The sequence below is a fragment of the Molossus molossus genome, unplaced genomic scaffold (assembly GCF_014108415.1).
Source record: "Molossus molossus isolate mMolMol1 unplaced genomic scaffold, mMolMol1.p scaffold_m16_p_14, whole genome shotgun sequence".
Taxonomy (NCBI): Eukaryota; Metazoa; Chordata; class Mammalia; order Chiroptera; family Molossidae; genus Molossus; species Molossus molossus.
In genome coordinates this window covers 49,040,314-49,059,763 of record NW_023425349.1, presented here as the reverse complement: position 1 = coordinate 49,059,763, position 19,450 = coordinate 49,040,314, and the positions used below count along the sequence as shown (strand labels likewise).

The following is a 19,450-nucleotide window of genomic DNA, read 5'->3' as shown; positions in this document are numbered from 1 at the left end:
TCCACCTCCATCCTCTCTATTACTTATCGAACATAATTTATACTTAATAGTTGTTTATTTGTCTCTTTTCTTTCTCCTCCACTAGCTGGTTGGCTCATACGGAGCCCATAAGTTCTAGTTATGAGTAAATAAATAGAACTTAAGTAAATCAAGCACATAGAAGGTGTTCAGTAAATGACTCAATAAATGAATGAATGCATATGAAGTACACACACACATATAAAATCATTTTCTTTGATCTTTTCATTGCCCTCTGGCTTAAATTTTTACTTTTGTGTGGTTTATTTAGAGTCTTCTTGTAAATAGTGTGTCCTTATGCTGACTCTGTTAAGCAAATCATAATGCCCTTATTTATCAGAGGGACATGGAGTTGGGAATAGATTTTCTGAGAAAATGCATCCATTTTCTCCATGCAGTTTCACCCATTTACTCCTCATTCCCCTGCACTTATATTACTTAATTGAATTTTTTCAGCAACTGTTAACATAGGTGATGTTTCTATTTTCTGAGATAATTGAGGTGCACAGGTGCTAAGTAACTGACCAAAAGTCAACCAAACCAAATAGTTTCAGATCCACAGTCTAAAACCAGGTCTATAAAATGTGATGTCCATTATCTCTCTTTTCACCCCAGCACACTGCCTCTGTTATCTGACAAAGTAGGAATTCTACCTGCACTACTGTGTTGCAGAGGGAGGAGAAGCCTCTGAGATCACCCGGCAGAGCAGGGATCAGGAAGTTACTATCACAATGGAAATCCCTGGAAGGAGAGCTTGACTAAATGCCATGATTTATGTAATCCAGGGTTTCTTCTTTGATATGCCAAGCTTTGTTCTTTTGTTGGAAATTTATTAACATAACAACCAGAAGAATATAGGATGATTAGCTCATCCTATAATTCAGCAACATAATGAGATAGCGCTCAAAATTTTCTCAATAAATTGCATTATTGGCATTATTTCTTAATCTGTCATTATTTTTTCTATATGGATAGATTTTGTTTGTTTGTTTGTTTTTCAATAAGTCTTTATTGATTTTTTGAGAGAGAGAGGAAGGGAGAAAGAGACAGAAACATTGATGTCAGAGACAAACATCAATTGGCTGCCTCTTGCCTACCCCTACTGGAGATCGAGCCCATAACCCGGGCATGTGCCCTGACGGGGAATTGAACCAGGACCTCTCTGTCCATGGGAAGACGCTTAAACCACTGAGCCATGCTGGCAGGGCTCTATATGGATAGTTTTGATGAGATATTGAGGAAGATATGACTTTCTGTAATATTTTATAAAACCTGTTTTTATAACTGCATGTGTTTAAATCTTTCCTGTTCATTCAGTTTGAATGGCATTGCTTTAGTATTTCTGTTTCCCTTCTGTCTTTAGCCACCTATTTTGAAATGTATATTCATTATTTACATGTTTCCATATCATGGATGATAGCATTTTCATTTAACATTTTGTTTGCTCTAGCAATAAAGCAAAAGCAGTGGGCAAAGTACTTCAAAGCTTAATGTGCATTATTCTCAAATCTTATTTGTTTTCTTAGTTTGATGCTATGGTAAAATGAAGGTTTAATAGATGGTTACCAAAATGGACTAATAATGTAAGTAGATGTAATAAAACGTGTCAAGGAAGGGATGATCCTCAAACAATACTACTCTGGTTAAAGAAAAATTCAAGTTTGTCTAAGGACTTGGAAAACAATGGAATGTACAATTGAACTGAAATCTGGGCTTATTACTTAATAGGTTCTTACTTTTGCAAGATTATATATATATATATATATATATATATATATATATATATATATATATATATATATTAGGAATTATATGTGTGTACTTTGAAATGACAAAGAACCCTTGAAATAGAAAGTATATTTTTTAGCTATACTTTTTCTCTAATAAAACATGTTAATTTAGTTGACTTATTTACACAAACCCGTTTAATAACCTCTACCTTTGTTCTTGTCAAAGGTAGTATTTCAATTTAAATATGAGGGACTTAACTTTTTTATTTTTTATTTTTATTTTTTAATTTTATTTTGTTACAGATGTTTCTCCTTTTTTACCCCACTGACACCCTCCTCCCCACCCCACCTCCGCCCCATCCCCGGCTTTGTTGTCCACATCCATTGGTTATGCATACATGCATATAAGTTCTGTGGTTTATCTCTTCCCACCCCCCACGACCTCCTCTTCTGAGGGTTGTCAGTCTGTACCCTACTTCCGTGTTTCTGGGTCTACCCTATTCCTCAGACTGTTATATTCATTATATTCCATATATAAGTGAGATCATGTGGTATTTGTCTTTTTCTGCTTGGCTTGTTTCACTTAGGATAATACTTTCCAGGTCCTTCCGTGTCGTCTCAAAGGATAAGAGATCTTTCTTTCTTGCCGCTGCATAGTATTCCATTGTGTACATATACCACTGCTTTTTTATCCATTCGTCTACTGATGGACACTTGGGCTTTTTCTAGATCTTAGCTATTGTATATAGTGCTGCTATGAACATGGGGGTACATATATTCTTCCTGATTGGTGTTTCAGGCTTTTTAGTGTATATTCCTAGAAGCGGGATCACTGGGTCAAACGGAAGTTCAATTTTTAATTTTTTAAGGTAACACCATATTGTTTTCCAGAGTGACTGCACCAGTCTGCATTCCCACCAGCAGTGTACTAGAGTCCCCTTTTCTCCACACCCTCGCCAACACTTGTTTGATGATTTGTTGATGGCGGCCATTCTGACAGGTGTGAGGTGATACCTCATTGCTGTTTTAATTTGCATCTCTCTGATCATTAGTGATGTTGAGCATTTCCTCATATGTCTCTTGACCATTTGTATGTCTTGTTTGGAGAGGTGTCTATTCAGCTCCTCTGCCCATTTTTTAATTGGGTTCTTTGTCTTCCTTTTGTTGAGTTGTATGAGTACTCTATATATTTTGGAAATTAACCCCTTATCTGATGTATCATTGGCAATGATGTTCCCCCATATAGTGGGTTGCCTTTTCATTTTGATGGTTGTTTCTTTTGCTGTGCAGAAGTTTTTTAGTTTGATGTAGTCCCATGTGTTCATTTTCTCCTTTGTTTCTGTTGCCTTAGGTGATGTATCAGTGAAAATTCTGCTGCGTATATGTCTGAAATTTTGTTGCCTACATTTTCTTCTAGAATTTTTATGGATTCACGGGTCACATTTAAGTCTTTTATCCATTTTTTAAAAAATCTTTATTGTTGAATGTAAAATGTATTACAGATGTTCCTCATTTTTCCCCCATTGACCCCCTCCTCCCCACTCCTGCCCCCCTCCCGCCTTTTCCCACACTATTGTCTGTGTCCATTGGTTATGCATATAAGTTCTTTGGTTTATTTCTTCCTACCCCCCAACCCCTTTCCCTTTGAGGTTTGTCAGTCTAGCAATGAATTTGTATTTCTTAATCTCTTCACTTTCTTTCACCCATTCCCCCAACCCCCCTCCCAACTGGCAACCAACAAAATGTTCTCTGTATCTATGAGAATGTTTCTGTTCTATCCGTTCATTTTGTTTGTAGATTCCATTGTCCATAGATATGTATTCATTGCCATTTTGTTTGTTCATCTATTTTATCTTTTTCTTCAAAAAGACCCTTCATCATTTCATATAATAACAGTTTGGTGGTGATGAACTCCTTTAACTTTTTCTTGTCTGGGAAAGTCTTTATATGGCCATCGATTCTAAATGACAGCTTTGCAGGATAGAGTCATCTTGGTTGTAGGTTCTTGCTTTTCATCACTCTGAATATTTCTTGCCACTCCCTTCTGGCCTACAAAGTTTCTTTTGAGAAATCAGCTGACAGCCTAATGGGAACTCCCTTGTAGGTAACTAGCTACCTTTCTCTTGCTGCTTTTAAGATTCTCTCTTTGTCTTGAATCTTTTGCATTTTGATGATGATGTGTCTTGGTGTGGGCCTCTTGGGGTTCATCTTGTTAGGGACTCTCTGTGCTTCCTGGACTTGTATGTCTGTTTCCTTCACCAAGTTAGGGAAGTTTTCTGCCATTATTGTTTCAAACAGGTTTTCAATTTCTTGTTCTCGCTCTTCTCCTTCTGGCACCCCCAAGATACGAATGTTGGCACGCTTGAAGTTGTCCCAGAGGCTCCTTACACTATCCTCATTTTTTTAAATTCTTTTTTCTTTTTGCTGTTCTGATTGGGCATTTTTTGCTTCCTTATATTTCAAATTGATGGTTTGCTCCTTGGATTTACGTACTGTAGTATTGAAGCTGTGTAAATTATTCTTTATTTCAGTTAAGGCCTCCTTCAATTCTGACTGTGCATCCATGATTTCTGACTGGTCCTTTTTTATGCTCTTGAGGCCCTCACTAATTTCACTGAGGTTCTCACTAAGTTCATTGAGCATCCTTATAAGCAGTATTTTGAACTCAGTATCTGTTAGGTTGCTTATCTCCATTTCGCTTAGTTCTTTTCTTGGGGTTTTGTTCTGTTCTTTCATTTGGGACCTGGTTCTTTGTATCCTCATTTTGGCTGCCTCCCTGTGTTTGTTTCTGTGTATTACTTAACGAGAGGTATAGGGTAGCTGAGACCAGATGCTGCTCGTTTGAAAGAATTTAGGAAAAACCTTAAGCAGGATCAAGACAGGCCAATCCTATGGTTAAGCAAGTGGCAACAGCTTGGGTGGGCCTGAAAGTTGGGTGAGGCAGGGCCTCAGGGAGTCAGCAGGGCGGGGCTACCAGTGTGAGCCAGGTTGCTGGAGTCCCAGATATGGTGACTGTCTGCCACCCCAGGGAAGGGCTCACCAAGGGAACAAAGGCCTCTGACAGCACGTGTGTCCCCGAGAAAGCCCCCTCTCCAGCCCTCGTTCCAGTGACAAACAGCTCAGTTCTTCCCTGTATGTCTCTGGTGCCCCTGGAGCTGCCTCCCCTCCGCGCTTAGAGGGAGAGAGTCTGATAAGTCCTTGTGCGGGCCCTTTAAGAAGCTGCCTGGGGCTCCAGCTGCGTCAGCTTCCCTGAGCCTCAGTTCCCTCTGGTTTTTCCAGCCAGAAGTTATGGGGATTCTCTTCCTGGCACTGGAACCCTGAGCGGGGCACCTGGTGTGGGGACGGGGACCCCTCAGTCCTCAGGAAGGACCTTCCCAGCCGAGGTAGCCTCCTGATTTTTATCCGCCACACTTGGGTGTGGGACCAGCCCGTCGTGCCACCGCCACCGCTGCCGCCCCTCCTACCAGTCTGGATGTGGCTGCTGCTTTAATTCCGTAGTTGTAGGACTTCCATTCAGCTTAACTTCAGGCGGTTTTGAATGATGGTTGTTCTGTAGTTTAGTTGTAACTTTGATGTGGTTGTGGGAGGACGCGATACCGCATTTACCTACGCCGCCATCTTGACGGGAAGTCCTTTTATCCATTTTGAGTTTATTTTTGTGTATGGTGTAAGTTGATGGTCTAATTTCATTTTTTTGCATGTAGCTGTCCAATTTTCCCAACACTATTTATTAAAGAGGCTGTCTTTACTCCACTGTATGCTCTTGCCACCTTTGTCAAATATTAATTGATTATATTGCCTTGGGTCCATTTCTGGGTTCTTTACTCTGTTCCACTGGTCTATATGCCTGTTCTTGTGCCAGTACCAGGCTGTTTTGATTACCGATGCTTTGTAGTATAATCTGATATCTGGTAATGTGATCCCACCTACTTTGTTCTTCTTTTCAAAACTGCTGTGGCTGTTTGGGGTCTTTTTTGGTTCCATATGAACTTTTGAAGTATTTGTTCTAGTTCTGTGAAATATGTCGTTGGTATTTTGATGGGGATTGCATTGAATCTATAGATTGCTTTGAGTAATATGGACATTTTAATTATGTTAATTCTTCCAATCCATGAACAAGTTATGTGCTTCCACTTTTTTATATCTTCCTCTGTTTCTTTTTTCAATGTCCTGGAGTTTTCTTCAAGGTCCTTTACTTCTTTGGTTAAGTTTATTCCTAAGTATCTTAATATTTTTTGCTGCGATGGTAAATGGGATAGTTTTTTCAGTTTCTCTTTCTGTGAGTTCATCATTGGTGTATAAGAATGCCATCAATTTCTTTACGTTAATTTTGTATCCTGCTACTTTGCCAAATTCATTTATTAAGTCTAGATTTTTGATGGAGGCTTTAAGGTTTTCTATGTATAATATCATGTCATCTGCCAATAATGACACTTTCACTTCCTCCTTTCCAATTTGGATCCCTTTGATTTTTTCTTTATGTCTGATTGCTATGGCTAAGACTTCCAGTACTATGTTAAATAAGAGTGGCGAAAATGGACATCCCTATCTTTTTCCTGTTCTTAAGGGAAATGTTTTTATTTTCTGCCCATTGAGTATGATGTTGGCTGTAGGTCTTTCATATATGGCTTTTATTATATCGAGATATGGTACCTCTATTTCCACATTGCTGAGCGTTTTTATCAGAAATGGATGCTGGATTTTGTTGAATGCTTTTTCAGCGTCTATTAGTATGATCATGTGGTTTTTATTTTTTATTTTGTTTATGTGATGTATCACATTTATTGATTTGCGAATATTGTACCAGCCTTGCATCCCTGGGATGAATCCCACTTGGTCATGGTGAATAATTTTTTTTGATGTATTGCTGGATCAGATTTGCTAGTATTTCCTTCCTTCCACTTGCTCTGGGGTTTTCTTTTTGTTTGCTCTCTAGTTCTTTAAGTTGTGAGGTTAGACAGTCAATTAGGAATTTTTCTTGTTTCTTGAGGTAGGCCTGTAGTGCTATGAACTTCCCTCTCAGAACTGCTTTTGCTGCATCCCATAGATTTGGTGGTGTCGTATGTTCATTTTCATTGGTTTCCAGGAAGTTTTTAATTTCTTCCTTGATCTCCTCAGTAACCCATTCATTGTTTATTAACATGCTATTTAGCCTCCATGTGTTCAAATGTCTTTGCATGTTCTTGTTGCAATTGATTTCTAGTCTTATGCCATTGTGATCTGTGAAGATGCTTGATATTATTTCGATCTTCTTGAACTTGTAGAGATTTAGTTTGTGTCCTATCATGTGGTCTATCTTTGAGAATGTCCCATGTGAACTTGAGAAGAATGTGAATTCTGTAGTTTTGGGGTGTAATTCTCTGTAGATGTCTATTAAATCCATTTGGTCTAGTGCTTCATTTAGAGTCTCTGTTTCCTTGCTAATTGTTTGTCTAGATGATCTATCCAGTGATGTCAATGGGGTGTTGAAGTCCCCTGCTATGATTGTATTTCTGTTGATTTTTCCTTGGAAATCCTCTAGAAGATTTTTAATATATTTTGGTGCTCCTATATTGGATGCTTATATGTTTATCAAGGTTATATCTTCTTGTTGGATAGATCCTTTCAATAGTATGTAGTGGCCTTCTTTGTCTCTAGTTATGGTCTTCATTTTGAAATCTATTTGATCAGATATGAGTATTGCTACCCCAGCTTTTTTTTGCTTTCCGTTTGCTTGGAAAATTTTTTTCCATCCCTTCACTTTCAACCTATGTGAGTCTTTTGTTGTGAGGTGGGACTCTTGTAAACAACATATAGATGAGTCATGCTTTCTTATCCAATCAGCGACTCAGTGTCTTTTTATCGGAGCATTCAGTCCATTTACATTTAAGGTGATTATTGATATATATTTATTTATTGCCATGTTTGTTTCATTTGGTTATATTTTTCTTCCTATTTCTTCTACTAATTACAGCAGTCCTTTTAACATTTCTTGTAGTGCTGGTTTAGTGCTAATGTATTCCCTTAGCCTTTTTTTTTTGTCTGGGAAGCTCTTTATTTGACCTTCTATTTTGAATGATAGCCTTGCTGGGTAGGGTAGTCTTGGATTCAGATGCTTGTTTTTTATGACCTTGATTACTTCATGCCATTGCCTTCTGGTCTGTAGTGTTTCTTGTGAAAAGTCAGCTGAGAGCCTTATGGGGTTTTCTTTGTTGGTCACCTGTTGCTTATCTCTTGCTACCTTTAGGATTCTCTCTTTGTCTTTAATTTTTGGCATTTTAATTACTATGTGTCTTGGTGTGGGCCTGTTTGGGTTCTTCTTACTTGGGGCTCTCTGTGCTTCTTGAACTTGAATGCCTTCTTCCTTCACCAAATTAGGGAAGTTTTCTGTCACTATTTCTTTGAATATATTCTCTAACCCTTGCTCATTTTCTTCTTCTTTGGGGACTCCTATGATGCGAATATTATTACATTTCCAGTTTTCCCACAGTTCTCTTAAGCTGTCTTCCTGTTTTTTAATTGTTTTTTTCCTTTTGGTTTTCTGATTGGTTGATTTTTTCTACCCTGTCTTCTAATTCACTGATCCGGTCCTCAGCTTCCTCTACTCTGCTCTTTAGACCTTCCAATGTGTTCTTTATTTCTGATATGTCACTCTTGATCTCTTCTTTGTGGTTTTTAATTTCCAATTGGTTTATTTTCAGCATCTCTATGTCCTTACTCATGCTGTTGAGCTTCCTCAAGATCATGGCTCTAAATTCTACCTCTATTAACTTTCCTAATTGCTCCACATTGATATCATCTTCAGTAGAAGTCTCTTGTTCTTTCATTTGGCTTTTGTTTCTGTGTTTCACCATTTTGGCTATCACAGTGGGCTTTGGAGCCTGCCAAGTTTTCCCTGTGGGTATTGGTGTTCTACTGTTTGTGGCTTCCTCTCCTGGGTTTAGATGAGCGAGGTAAGACCCATGTTAAACACCACTGTCAAGTCTTACTTTCCTGGTTAGAGTTGCTAGCCCAGGAATGGTACTGTTATCCTCTAGCTTTTTGCCGGGTGGCTAGCAGTCCAGGTTACTTAAAGAGTTTTGAGTTGTCAGTTGATTGAAAAACTCCCTCAGGTGCTCAGCGTAAGGGGATTTCCTGAGGGTGGGGCAGATGCTGGTTGTTAATGAGCCTCAATTAGCACTTCAATGGCCCACAGGGTGGGGTTGGATCTCCAAGGGCGGGGCTGCTGCCTCTCCCCAGAGCCCTGGGAAGGAGCAATATGGCCACTGTCCTGCGTGGCAGCAACTCAGCAAAAGCTCTGAGCTCCCTCCAAATCCCGAATGTCCCCACACAGTTCCAGTCCAGTCTGCCCTCCCTCTGCCGGAGCTCAAGGTGAGTGGCTGTGGCTACTTTAGCCTCTGTCCCGGCCCTGCACTATGGAGCCGCTTGGGAGTGTAACCGAAGAGCGCTGCTCACAGCTAAGGCTGCTGCTGTCTGTGGGCTCCCAGCCCCTGTCTCGTGCCTTTGCAATCCTACCAGGATTGAGTCAGTGTCCCTGGTTATATGGTCCTTGCAAGCTGCTTTTCTGTTGCTTTTTCCCGTCGATTTGTCTGTGTTTTAGTTGTAATTCCGGTTTGGTCCTGGGAGACGGTCTGTGTAGCTCCGTTCACTCCGCCGCCATTTTGGAATCCCGGACTTAACTTTTTTAAATCACTGAAAGCCTCATTCCTCATCTAGTGATGGCCAAAAAACATGTAAAGCTGTTTACATCAGCATTGCTCACTTATGCTAATGTTCCAGAATATATCAATTCATTCTAGAAGGTTGGCTTCTAATATCATCATAAAGAAGTGCTTTTTAAATTTCCAATGCTCTCATCTGAATTAGAATAAAGGTAGGATCAGTATTTAAAGCAGAGAACTGTGAGCTTATTTTAAATCTCACATTATGTTATTTAAATTATCTTTATAACTAGGCAGGCATATTTGTCTAACTTCTGTGGGAATTCTGGGAATATTCAGAGATAAGAATTTCTTCTCTTCAGTAGCCATCTGGTCATTGTACTGGGTTAAATTATGCACCTTCCCACTCCTCCTTCCCCCCAAAAAGATGTCTACCTGGAACATGTAAATGTGACCTTGTTTGAAGCAAAGGTCTTTGCAGAGGTGATTAATGAAGCATATAAAGATGAAATCATTCTGAATTAGTGTAGTTCCTAAATCCAATGATGAATGTCTTATAAGAGACAGAAAGCGAGAGACGTTTAAAGACACAGGGGGAAGAAAGCCATTTGAAGTTGGAGGCAGGTCTTAGAATTACATTGCCACAAGCCAGGAATGCCAGGAGCCATCAGCAACGGGGAGAAGCAAGGACAGATTCTTCCCTGGAGGCTTTATAGGGATCATGGCCCTGGGAACATTTTGATTGAAGGCTACTGCACCACAAAGCTGTGAGAATACATTTCTGCTGTTTTATGCCACAAAATTTGTGGTAACTTGTTGCAGCAGCCCTAGAAGACGAATGCAGGTGTACATTTAATACTAATTGCAGGTTTTGAATTCCCTTACGTTAGTCTGTGTTTATAGGTAAGATCTTTTCTTTGAAGTATATAAAAAATTGAGTATCTGTCACTTAAAACAAACAAAAAACCCAACCTATTAAGAAGTACAAATTGGTAGTTACAAAATAGTCACAGGGCTATAAAGTACTGCACAGGGACTATAATAAATTATATTGTAATAACTACATATGGTGCCGGGTGGGTTCTTGAAAAATCGGGGGAGATCACTTTGTAAAGTATATAATTGTCTAATTACTATGCTTTAAACCTGAAATCAGTGCAAAATAACAGTGAACATTAATTGAACAATGAAATTTTAAAATCGAACCTTATATACATGTTATTCCATTTATCTCCTAAAGTTACTGTTTTGGCTTTATTTTATCTACCATAGATGTGGCTGGTGGTTATTCATATTCCATGCTTGATGCAATGAGAAAAGCAGTGATGGTTTCCAATATCCTTTCAATTAATAAGATAAATGAGAAAAGCCTCACCATCAAAGAGGTATTCAGACTAGCTACTCTTGGAGGAAGCCAAGGTAAAAACCTTTTGTTTTCTCTCTACCAATGTACAACCATGCCAATCCATGTCCTTGGATGCACTATGAAGGCACAGGATAGTGGCATCTGCAGGCATCCATTATTCATGACTGTTGCATCTCACATAACATACCCAAAGCTTAGCAAGTCAAGTACATGTTCAGGCATGTGGTAGAGGCATAATTCTTTTCAACAACCTCCTTGTCTTTGGCAGAAGAGATGTTTAATACACAGTTACCATATTAATTGTTTTAATGGATTGTTTTTGCATCGGTCACATGCATATAAATTCTTTAAAATAATCAGTTCTTTCATTAAGTCAAGTAACATACTATCTATTGGCCTGAGTGAAGATGATGATAATAATACTAATAGTAAGAACGATAGCCAAGAACTCTTACTATGTGATAGGCACAATACGACGTGCTTTATGTATGTTGTTATTTTATCTCTTAACCAATGATATTAATTCTATTTTATCAGCAGAGTACCTGGCGGAAGCTTACACAGCTTCCAGCTATAGAGTGCCATAATTTGAATCCAAAATCTGATGCCAGAGTGGAGGTTCTTACCCTTTTACTGTGATATCTTCCTGTGTAAATCCCAACGTAGAGCATACATTTTGTTTATGTAATTAAGTACAGTAATTAACCCAAGTCTCTTTAAGTGGAGAGAGATGTTGAAATATACTGGGTTGATATGCAAATGTGCTCACCAGCTTTTCCCAGTTCTCACATGTAACTATGTTTATGAAACAAACAAACAAAAAAATGGGTAACTGTATCGCTTTTCGTCACTTTAGCATTATGGTGTATTCTAGATGGATGATAGTGAACATAGCATGAAACCTTAGGTAGCTAGTGAGAAATAAACACACAGATATAGAGACAGATGTATTTGTAGATTTATGATAGATACCCAGGGTCTTAAAAATGGAAGAAGATGAAAACCAAGAATATCCTGGGAGGGGAGACATCCTGGCTCTTCTTTGCATGTTCTGGGCTATGATGAACGCCTTCAAGAACCTTTCAAGAAGAACAAGTAGAAGCCATGCTCTTTGCATTTCCAAGTCTTAGGATTTCATGTAAAGTTCCGTGTTTTAAATCACCATTCTTTTAACAAGTGTGCTGTTCCCCATCCCCACCCCCCACCACCACCGTGTTTGTTATCTGAGCTAAAGCACTTGGCCAACCACCTTCTTTTCATGGGACAGATGAGTTGTATTGAAATAGTGCTTTTTAGTTGATTATTTTTTATTCTAGGCTCTCTATGAGTTACTTCATCAGGATTCTGTGTCTGATCAAGCCAGCACAGGGTGCTCACCAAATAATTTCTACTTTGTTGTGTAGCTTTCAAATCTGCATTCTGAGGCGCTGGGCTTACTGTTACAGAATTTCTTCTCCTTAACTTGTGTCTCTACAAGAGACTGAGTGAAATGATGAATGGATTCCTATTCAAATGTGGCATCTTTCTGCCTTGCCACGCCCTTTATATGCAAGATGTGCTTAAATCACCTTCACAGAGCCAACGTTTGTGCCAAAGGCAGCAAAACTGTATTTCCAGAAGTGCATTGGAGTTGCTTACCAGTCCACCTGGGCCTTACTGCAATAATTTGAATTTAGATCAATTTTAAAATCACCAAAATCAATTGTGTCCTTTTTGATTTTTTGAACTCTCCAGGTTCCCACAAATAACTTAGTTAGTTTATATATATTATCAAACTCTGGCAAATGAACCTGGTTATCTGGCTTATTAAACACAGAACAACTTTATGTTGAATGCAGTCATTAAAAACTTTATTTGTCATGTTTTTTTGTCATGGACAAATGGGTGAAGGAGGAGAGAATTTCCAGTAATTTTCTATTACACTCAGTTCTTCTCCACACTGTTAGTCACCTAACTGCTTTTATCATTTCTGACTATTTTTGCCCCTGTTTTCCTATAAGAATTTTTTAGCTAAAAAACCTTTCTGTTCTGAGAATAAAAGAATTTACCTTTAAATAAACCTTTAAGAATAAGTAGGATTTCTAGGCCAGTGCCAAAAGACTTCTGGATATCCATACATAGAAATATAAGGTATCAGATATTGTCTCATAGGGATATGCCATCCAATATTTCACATTGGACCAGACCCTGACAGTGATAGAATACAACAAACACGTGTAAAAATTCAAATAAAAATGCTGCACTCCAGTTGACCCTCCTTTTACGCTTCCATTTGGTACCTCCGTGTGCACCTTACTCAAATTACAGGCTCAAGATTCAATACCTTCATCGACCAGGAAAGCCAGCTACCCCCTGAAACCAAATCAATTCGGTGAAAGAGATGTTCTTCTTCAGCATCTAATACACATGGAACATGAATTCTAGCTATAAGATGGATGAAATCAATAGACATATTGACCTATGCCCCATTTTAGAAAATCATTCTTCTCTGGCAACAAGAAAATCTTTGAAGTTGCAAGAAATCGATCTGCTTTCAAAAGGATTGGGACTCTTCAGTTACTTTTAGAACTGAGTTGTTTTTTTTAAACCAAGGAACTTACGATAAATATGCTTGCGTTGGCAAATGTGCAAAAGGATAATTATTTAATTAATTAATTTATTTATTTGAGGTTCATTTCACTGCCATGAAAATAGACCTTGTCAGACATTTCCTAGAACAAAAAGGGCAAGGGGAGGAGCTGGAGTGCTGGGGGGAGTCTAGGAGGGGAGGGGAGAAGATGAAAGCTACTTTGTCAATCTTCGTGTTTCTTGGAGGGATGAATGAATCAGACTAGCAGGATGTGAAGTGCACTGATAGAGCTGAAGTAGGGAGACACCATCTGAATTATGGTCATGTGATGAAGGGAACTGTTTTTATTCTCAGATCTTGCTTTCCCTTTCCTTACTCTGATTTCTGTAAATCAAAGTCTTGTAACCTATTGGAATGAGAGAGCTTTTCTGCTTCACTATTAAGATAATATTTTTTTTTTCTAGTGACGTGTTGGCTGACTCTGTCCTTGCAAACTGGGACATTGGCATGTTCTGATGGTTCAAAATACTGACTATTTATTAATTTATTCCACCCTGTAGCCCTGGGGCTTGATAGAGAGATTGGAAACTTTGAAGTGGGCAAGGAATTTGATGCCCTCTTGATCAACCCCAAAGCATCTGATTCTCCCATTGACCTGTTTTGTGGGGATTTTGGTGTTGATACTTTTGACGTAAGTAAAAAGAGTTAATCAAAAGGCATCTGTGTCTTGAGGAAATCACAAACATGCTTTCTTGTAGAAAACAAAATAGAAACAAACATTTTAACAGAATGCAAGAAAATCTTAAAAAAGGAAGCTAGGTTTTAAAAAGGAAGCATAATTTCATGACAATAATGTTAGCAATAATGGTACTAACAGAATATTTGTATTTTGGATATATTTGTATATTTGCATGTTTTTGGCTATAAGAAGCCACAATATAGTTAGCACTTATTGAACACACTTGCTAGGTGCCAGGTGATATGGCATTAAGCACTTTCATACATAATTTTTGTTTAATGGTCGAAACAGCTCTCATGAGAGGTAGGAACTGTTGATATTGCCATATAATTTGTGGGGCAGTGAGGCTTAAGGGAGGTTAAATGATTTACCTAAGGACTCGTGGCTATTAATTAGTAACTAGTAAACAGAGTTGGGATTCAAGCCCAGGACTTATGACTTTCAGAGTCTGGGCTCTTGACTACAATGCTACATTGATTTTCTCAACTATAAGAAAATGTGTTTTATTACTTTGTTCTCTTATTATAAAATGTTTCCCTTTGTATAAAAACTGGTTTTTCTTATTTTAATAACAATTTGTTATAAAATACTGAGTTTTTCTAAAATAATTATTATTTATAAATTGATCCAGTTATGAAAGTAAATATGTAAATATAGCATATTGAGGTTTTTTAGAAGAAAGATGCTGGATTATTAGAGGTAATTTTTATATTATTTATTCTTTTATTTCTTTAGTGGATTTCTAGTAAAAAGGCTTAGTCCTATTCATCCACTCATTTTTCTTTTATTATACATCTCTTAAAGTGTTTGCATTATTTTATTAAATTAATTTATATAACACTTTTCTTCTAAAGATTTCAAGGTTATATACTGAGAACTTCCAGGCAATAGATAAACATTTCTTAGTAGACAGTAGTTTTTTGGTTTTTTTTTAAGCAAAAGACCATTTCTTTTTCATTAATAAAAGTAGATTTTACCATTGAGAAATGAACTTATATTTCTGAGTTTTGCCAACCCACTATTGACTGTGAATTTACTTTTCTAAATGCACAAAATAATTATTTTTATTACCTTTATTTTCCATTTTAGACTATTATCCAGAAGTTTCTCTACCTAGGTAGGTAGAAATATGTCTCTATGCTAAATAAAATCTTTCTTTGTTTCTGTCTTGGGTATGACTATCCACATTTATGATACCACATGTTAAACTCTATGTATGGTCATTGGCTTTGATTTTTTTAAAAAAACATTCCTCAGCATGGTGCCCATTTGTGGCACAATATTTAAAGACATAATTTGAAAACTGCATGCTAGAACATCCAGTCATAAATCCTAAACTGAGGAATGTCATGCCCAGGGGAAGGATCATCATGGCTGCCCTATCAGGTTATATTCATGCTAAGGGTGTGGTGCAGTCTCCCCACACATGCTTTGTCACGTACTCAGAGTCCCCTGTAGTCACCGAGGGAGAGAAATACAGCATGCACAGATTCTATCTACTCTGCCTCCCATCTGCGGAGGGAGCTCCCAGTCCCAGGGAATCTGAGCCGGGAGAGGCCCGTATTCCTTGCGGAGCTCAGTCCCTGAGTGTGATGCTGGGCTGGAAAGATAAGCTCTTCCCATTTGGGGCTGGAAAGCCAAACCACTCACTTCAGCTGAGAGGACAGCCAGAGGGGTCAATTCAGGGTGGTGTGATTTCAGCCTTAGGTGCAGAATTCAGACTCCGCTCTCCTCGAATTAGACGCAGCATTTTCTGTTGGTCATGTCTCTCTGTCCATATTTTAAAAAATCGGAGAGAAAGGCAGCTTTTTATATGTTGTCTCTTAGAAGTGTGTTTTGCTCTTCAGTCTCTCCCAGGGGCAATTAAAGTACTTCTTGACACAAAAGCACTTTATAAATGATTCCCTGATTTTTTTCTTTCAGGAGATGACCGAAATATTGAGGAGGTTTATGTGGGCGGAAAGCAGGTGGTTCCCTTTTCCAGTTCAGTCTAAGACCCTCGGCGTCTGGAGTTCTCCTGGATGACATGGTTCTGCGCCTGCCTCGTGGTGCCCAGGCAGAGTTAGAAAGTTAAAAAATAGTACCTTGTTCTTGGGATGACTATCTCTTTCTGTGTTTACTTACAGTACTCACTTGACAAATCGAAGGAAGTTGCATTGATCCTCAAGTCTCTGATCGGGCGGATTCAAAATCTCTCCCTTTGGAGCTGTTCAGATTTACTTTAAGCTTAAACATAAGAGAATGCTATCACTAGCGGTGTTAATTATGAGCTCTAAGTAAAATCTATTTTGTATCTGGAAATGTGGAGAGGAAAGATATTCTTATAAGGTTAGATATTCTGAGCTAATAAGTGTGAAGTTTGGGTACAGAAAATCAACTAGTGAGCATATTTTTATGAAGGAGAAAAAGACTATGAACAAACATTGGAAAATCTTTTCAGATTGCTTGAAAATTATATACTGAGCTTACTAATTTAAAAAGAGAACTCGTTGAATTGTAAAACGTGTTTCTAGATTGACTTTGTGTTCTGGAAATTTGAACTTAATGGAATTTGCATTTCAGAGACTTGTTAGTGTTGTGCTTTGCCTTGTTTAGGGGGTGAACTGTCAGAAATTGAATGCCACCTGCTTTCTTAATATAGTTCTGTGCTTCAAAGTGTTTGACAGAAGTTGGGTAGTCAAGATTTAAAGTCTCTTAGGAACATTAGCTGCATAACTACGTGACATAAATAGTTGTATTTTTGTGTACTTTAAATCACCTTGATGTGTAACTGTGTGATGCTATTGTTGCTCCAGTTTTATTAGAAGAGAAACAAATTCCATACCCCACTGTTGTGTAACTGAAGTCTTCATAAAGTGGGGCAAGTGCTGGGCACGCAGAAGCTGTCGGTACTAAAAGGAAGAGTTTCATTGCAATGACCTGTTCTCCCCAAGAACTGTGTGGTAGTCACTGGTAATTTCACACTCTGATTGATCTGTTAGAACTTTCAAATGAAGGGCAAATCCTATTGAAAGAAATATTATTGAAAATCTTTAAACTCTGAATATTGAAAGCAGTCTATTTTTCAATTTTGTCCTATTGTTTTTTAATTCCTAATGATTTTAGAACATTAGAATTTAAGTATAATGAAAAATGTATAGACAACCCAATTAATGTTTATATTAATCTGTACCAAACATCTGGGAACATTAAACAAAGCAAAGAGTATTTTTATGCTTCCTAACTGACTATGATAAATCCTTAAGAAGTATTGATGTGAATATTATTTAAATACTTTGTTTTTCTCAGTTAATTCCAAATAATATAAACTGGAAAAGGAGTAGATTTTCTTATTATTTCATAACACTCATGCCTGGGGTTTAGATTTGACTCATTATCACCTTATAGTAGAGACCTTGATATATAGACCATATCTACAGAGCTAAGAATAAAATCCTCCCTCTTGGACTATAATTTTTATTCTCATATAATCATGCTACATCAGCAGTAATTTACTCAGTTTTTTTCTTTCTGGTAGAAACACTTTTAGATTTGATTGTGTTTAAATACACCTAAAGATAGAACCAATCTTTGGTCTTATTTTTTAAAGACAGATTTTTTTTTAGGATATTAAATAACTCAGATCACTTCTCCGCCTTTTGGCTAAGATCAAGTGGAGTATCTGTACTTATCAGTTTAAATAACTCAGTAAATCTAACTTCTAATCTCCGTAGCTGTATTTCCAGAATTCCTCATTCCCGAGCCATGTGAGTGATGGCCCACTGAACTGCTCCCCGTTTCTCTGCAGTGCCAGCACGAGTCTTCTGCTCTCTCTCCATCCGTGCCAAAGGAGCTCGGTTATCTGGTGTCTCACCCACATGAGTGGGCTTAAGAATTTGGATGAGATGTTCAAGATCCACTAACAGGTAGCAGCTGCCCCCAGCTTTTGCAAGATCCTATACTTTTACCTTCCTTAAGGGTGTACATTTTGAAATCGAACATCAGTTCTCATTTAGATTTAGGGTTCCTATGCAGTAAATATAAGTGAGTGTAGCATCAGCAGCAGGAAGAATGGTCACATACAACCACTTCGTCAAAGGTTAAATCTAGCCCTGATAGTATGTTAAGACCTGAGTATCTTTTGTAATAAAAATAGAATGTGTTGAGATGTTTACATGTGCTTTGATCTTCCTGCATCACTTAGAACTTACGTGCGTTATTTCTCCAAGTGCCGTGTTCCTGAATGGTGCATATGCTTTTTTGCAGTACTTTGGGCATTAGCTACACATACGCCCAGATGTTCTGCACTTTGAAATGTGGCCTTTGTCTAATGTGGGTTGACTTCCTGAATTGTGGGGAAACAGTATCCCAAGCCAATTCTAGTCGTCACTTTGTGTTTGAATATTTTGCTCTCTGACAGGAAAGAATGAAAACTTCTAATCAGCCCCCTCACTTCCTGCACCCTGCACTAGTTTGCCTTAGGTTTCACTTTAAGAGACCAAAATGTATCCAGTAGGATTGACTGTCATGCATTTAAAAATACATTTTTGTAACCAGAACACAAAAGCAGACTAATCAGATGAGATGAATTTAATTTTCATAAGAGAGTGAAATGTGGATTAGGGCCTGAGACGTTGTCCTAGTCATCGTGACCTGAGATCAAGGAGACTCAGCTCCCTTATTTATTCCCCCAGCTTCTTCTCTTATTCAATTGTCAAAGATTTGAGAATCTAAGAGGATGTCTTGGGACAAGCTCCCTTCATGCCAGGAGGAGATCTTTCTAAATGAATATTGTGAGCTTCGAACCCCATCTTTTTTACTTTTGTGAGAATTCTGCTCAGTTAAGAAAGGAAAGTGGTGGGAAAACACTCCTGTCATGCTGATCTGATTCTGCAGTGTGCCCTCGAATCTCCCTGTTGGCAGCTGCAGCTGAGACGCAGTGAGGAAACAATGCATGTGAGATCCAGCAACATGTTTTGAATCTTCACTCCCTTCCAAACTCTTCCTATTTTTAATCTTTCCATCTCAGAACCAGACATATGGGAAGCCTTAAAGGCAAGCTGGAAGGCACATTGGATCAGGTGTACCTTGTGCCACACACAAAAGAGATGCAGAATCGGATGCTTCTGCAGCCTGCTGGGTATCATTTCATTGTTGTCCATGTTTCAAGGCTGATGATGATGGCAGCAACATTCACATGTGTAAGAAGAGTTTTCTGAGTTATTAAAAGGTGGACTGAGAAATGTGTCATGGGCAGTGTCTTGACATAATTTTTAAGTGGTATGTATCATTGTGAATTTTTTTTCCTGGAGGCTTACAAGAGATATTTGCAGTTTCAAGTTGACCTAGCCAGTTTAGGTATGACTTTGAACCCTGACACACTTTCATGTCTCTCAAGGAAAAGCATGG

The 19,450-nt window shown here is 38.2% G+C and overlaps 1 protein-coding gene and 1 pseudogene across 1 annotated transcript in view; both read left to right on the top strand.

The window, feature by feature from the left end:
- Window positions 1-16,627, top strand: part of GDA (guanine deaminase) — an 83,198-nt gene extending 66,571 nt beyond the window's left edge. The window contains exons 11-14 of the mRNA XM_036261286.1: window positions 10,661-10,807; window positions 13,884-14,014; window positions 15,152-15,179; window positions 15,986-16,627. Coding sequence (XP_036117179.1) covers window positions 10,661-10,807; window positions 13,884-14,014; window positions 15,152-15,179; window positions 15,986-16,056 — 377 coding nt within the window. The 3' untranslated portion in view covers window positions 16,057-16,627. The remainder of the gene's footprint in view (window positions 1-10,660; window positions 10,808-13,883; window positions 14,015-15,151; window positions 15,180-15,985) is intronic.
- A 1,057-nt stretch (window positions 16,628-17,684) lies between these two features.
- Window positions 17,685-17,794, top strand: LOC118630393 (annotated as a pseudogene).
- The last annotated feature ends 1,656 nt before the right edge of the window (window positions 17,795-19,450 follow it).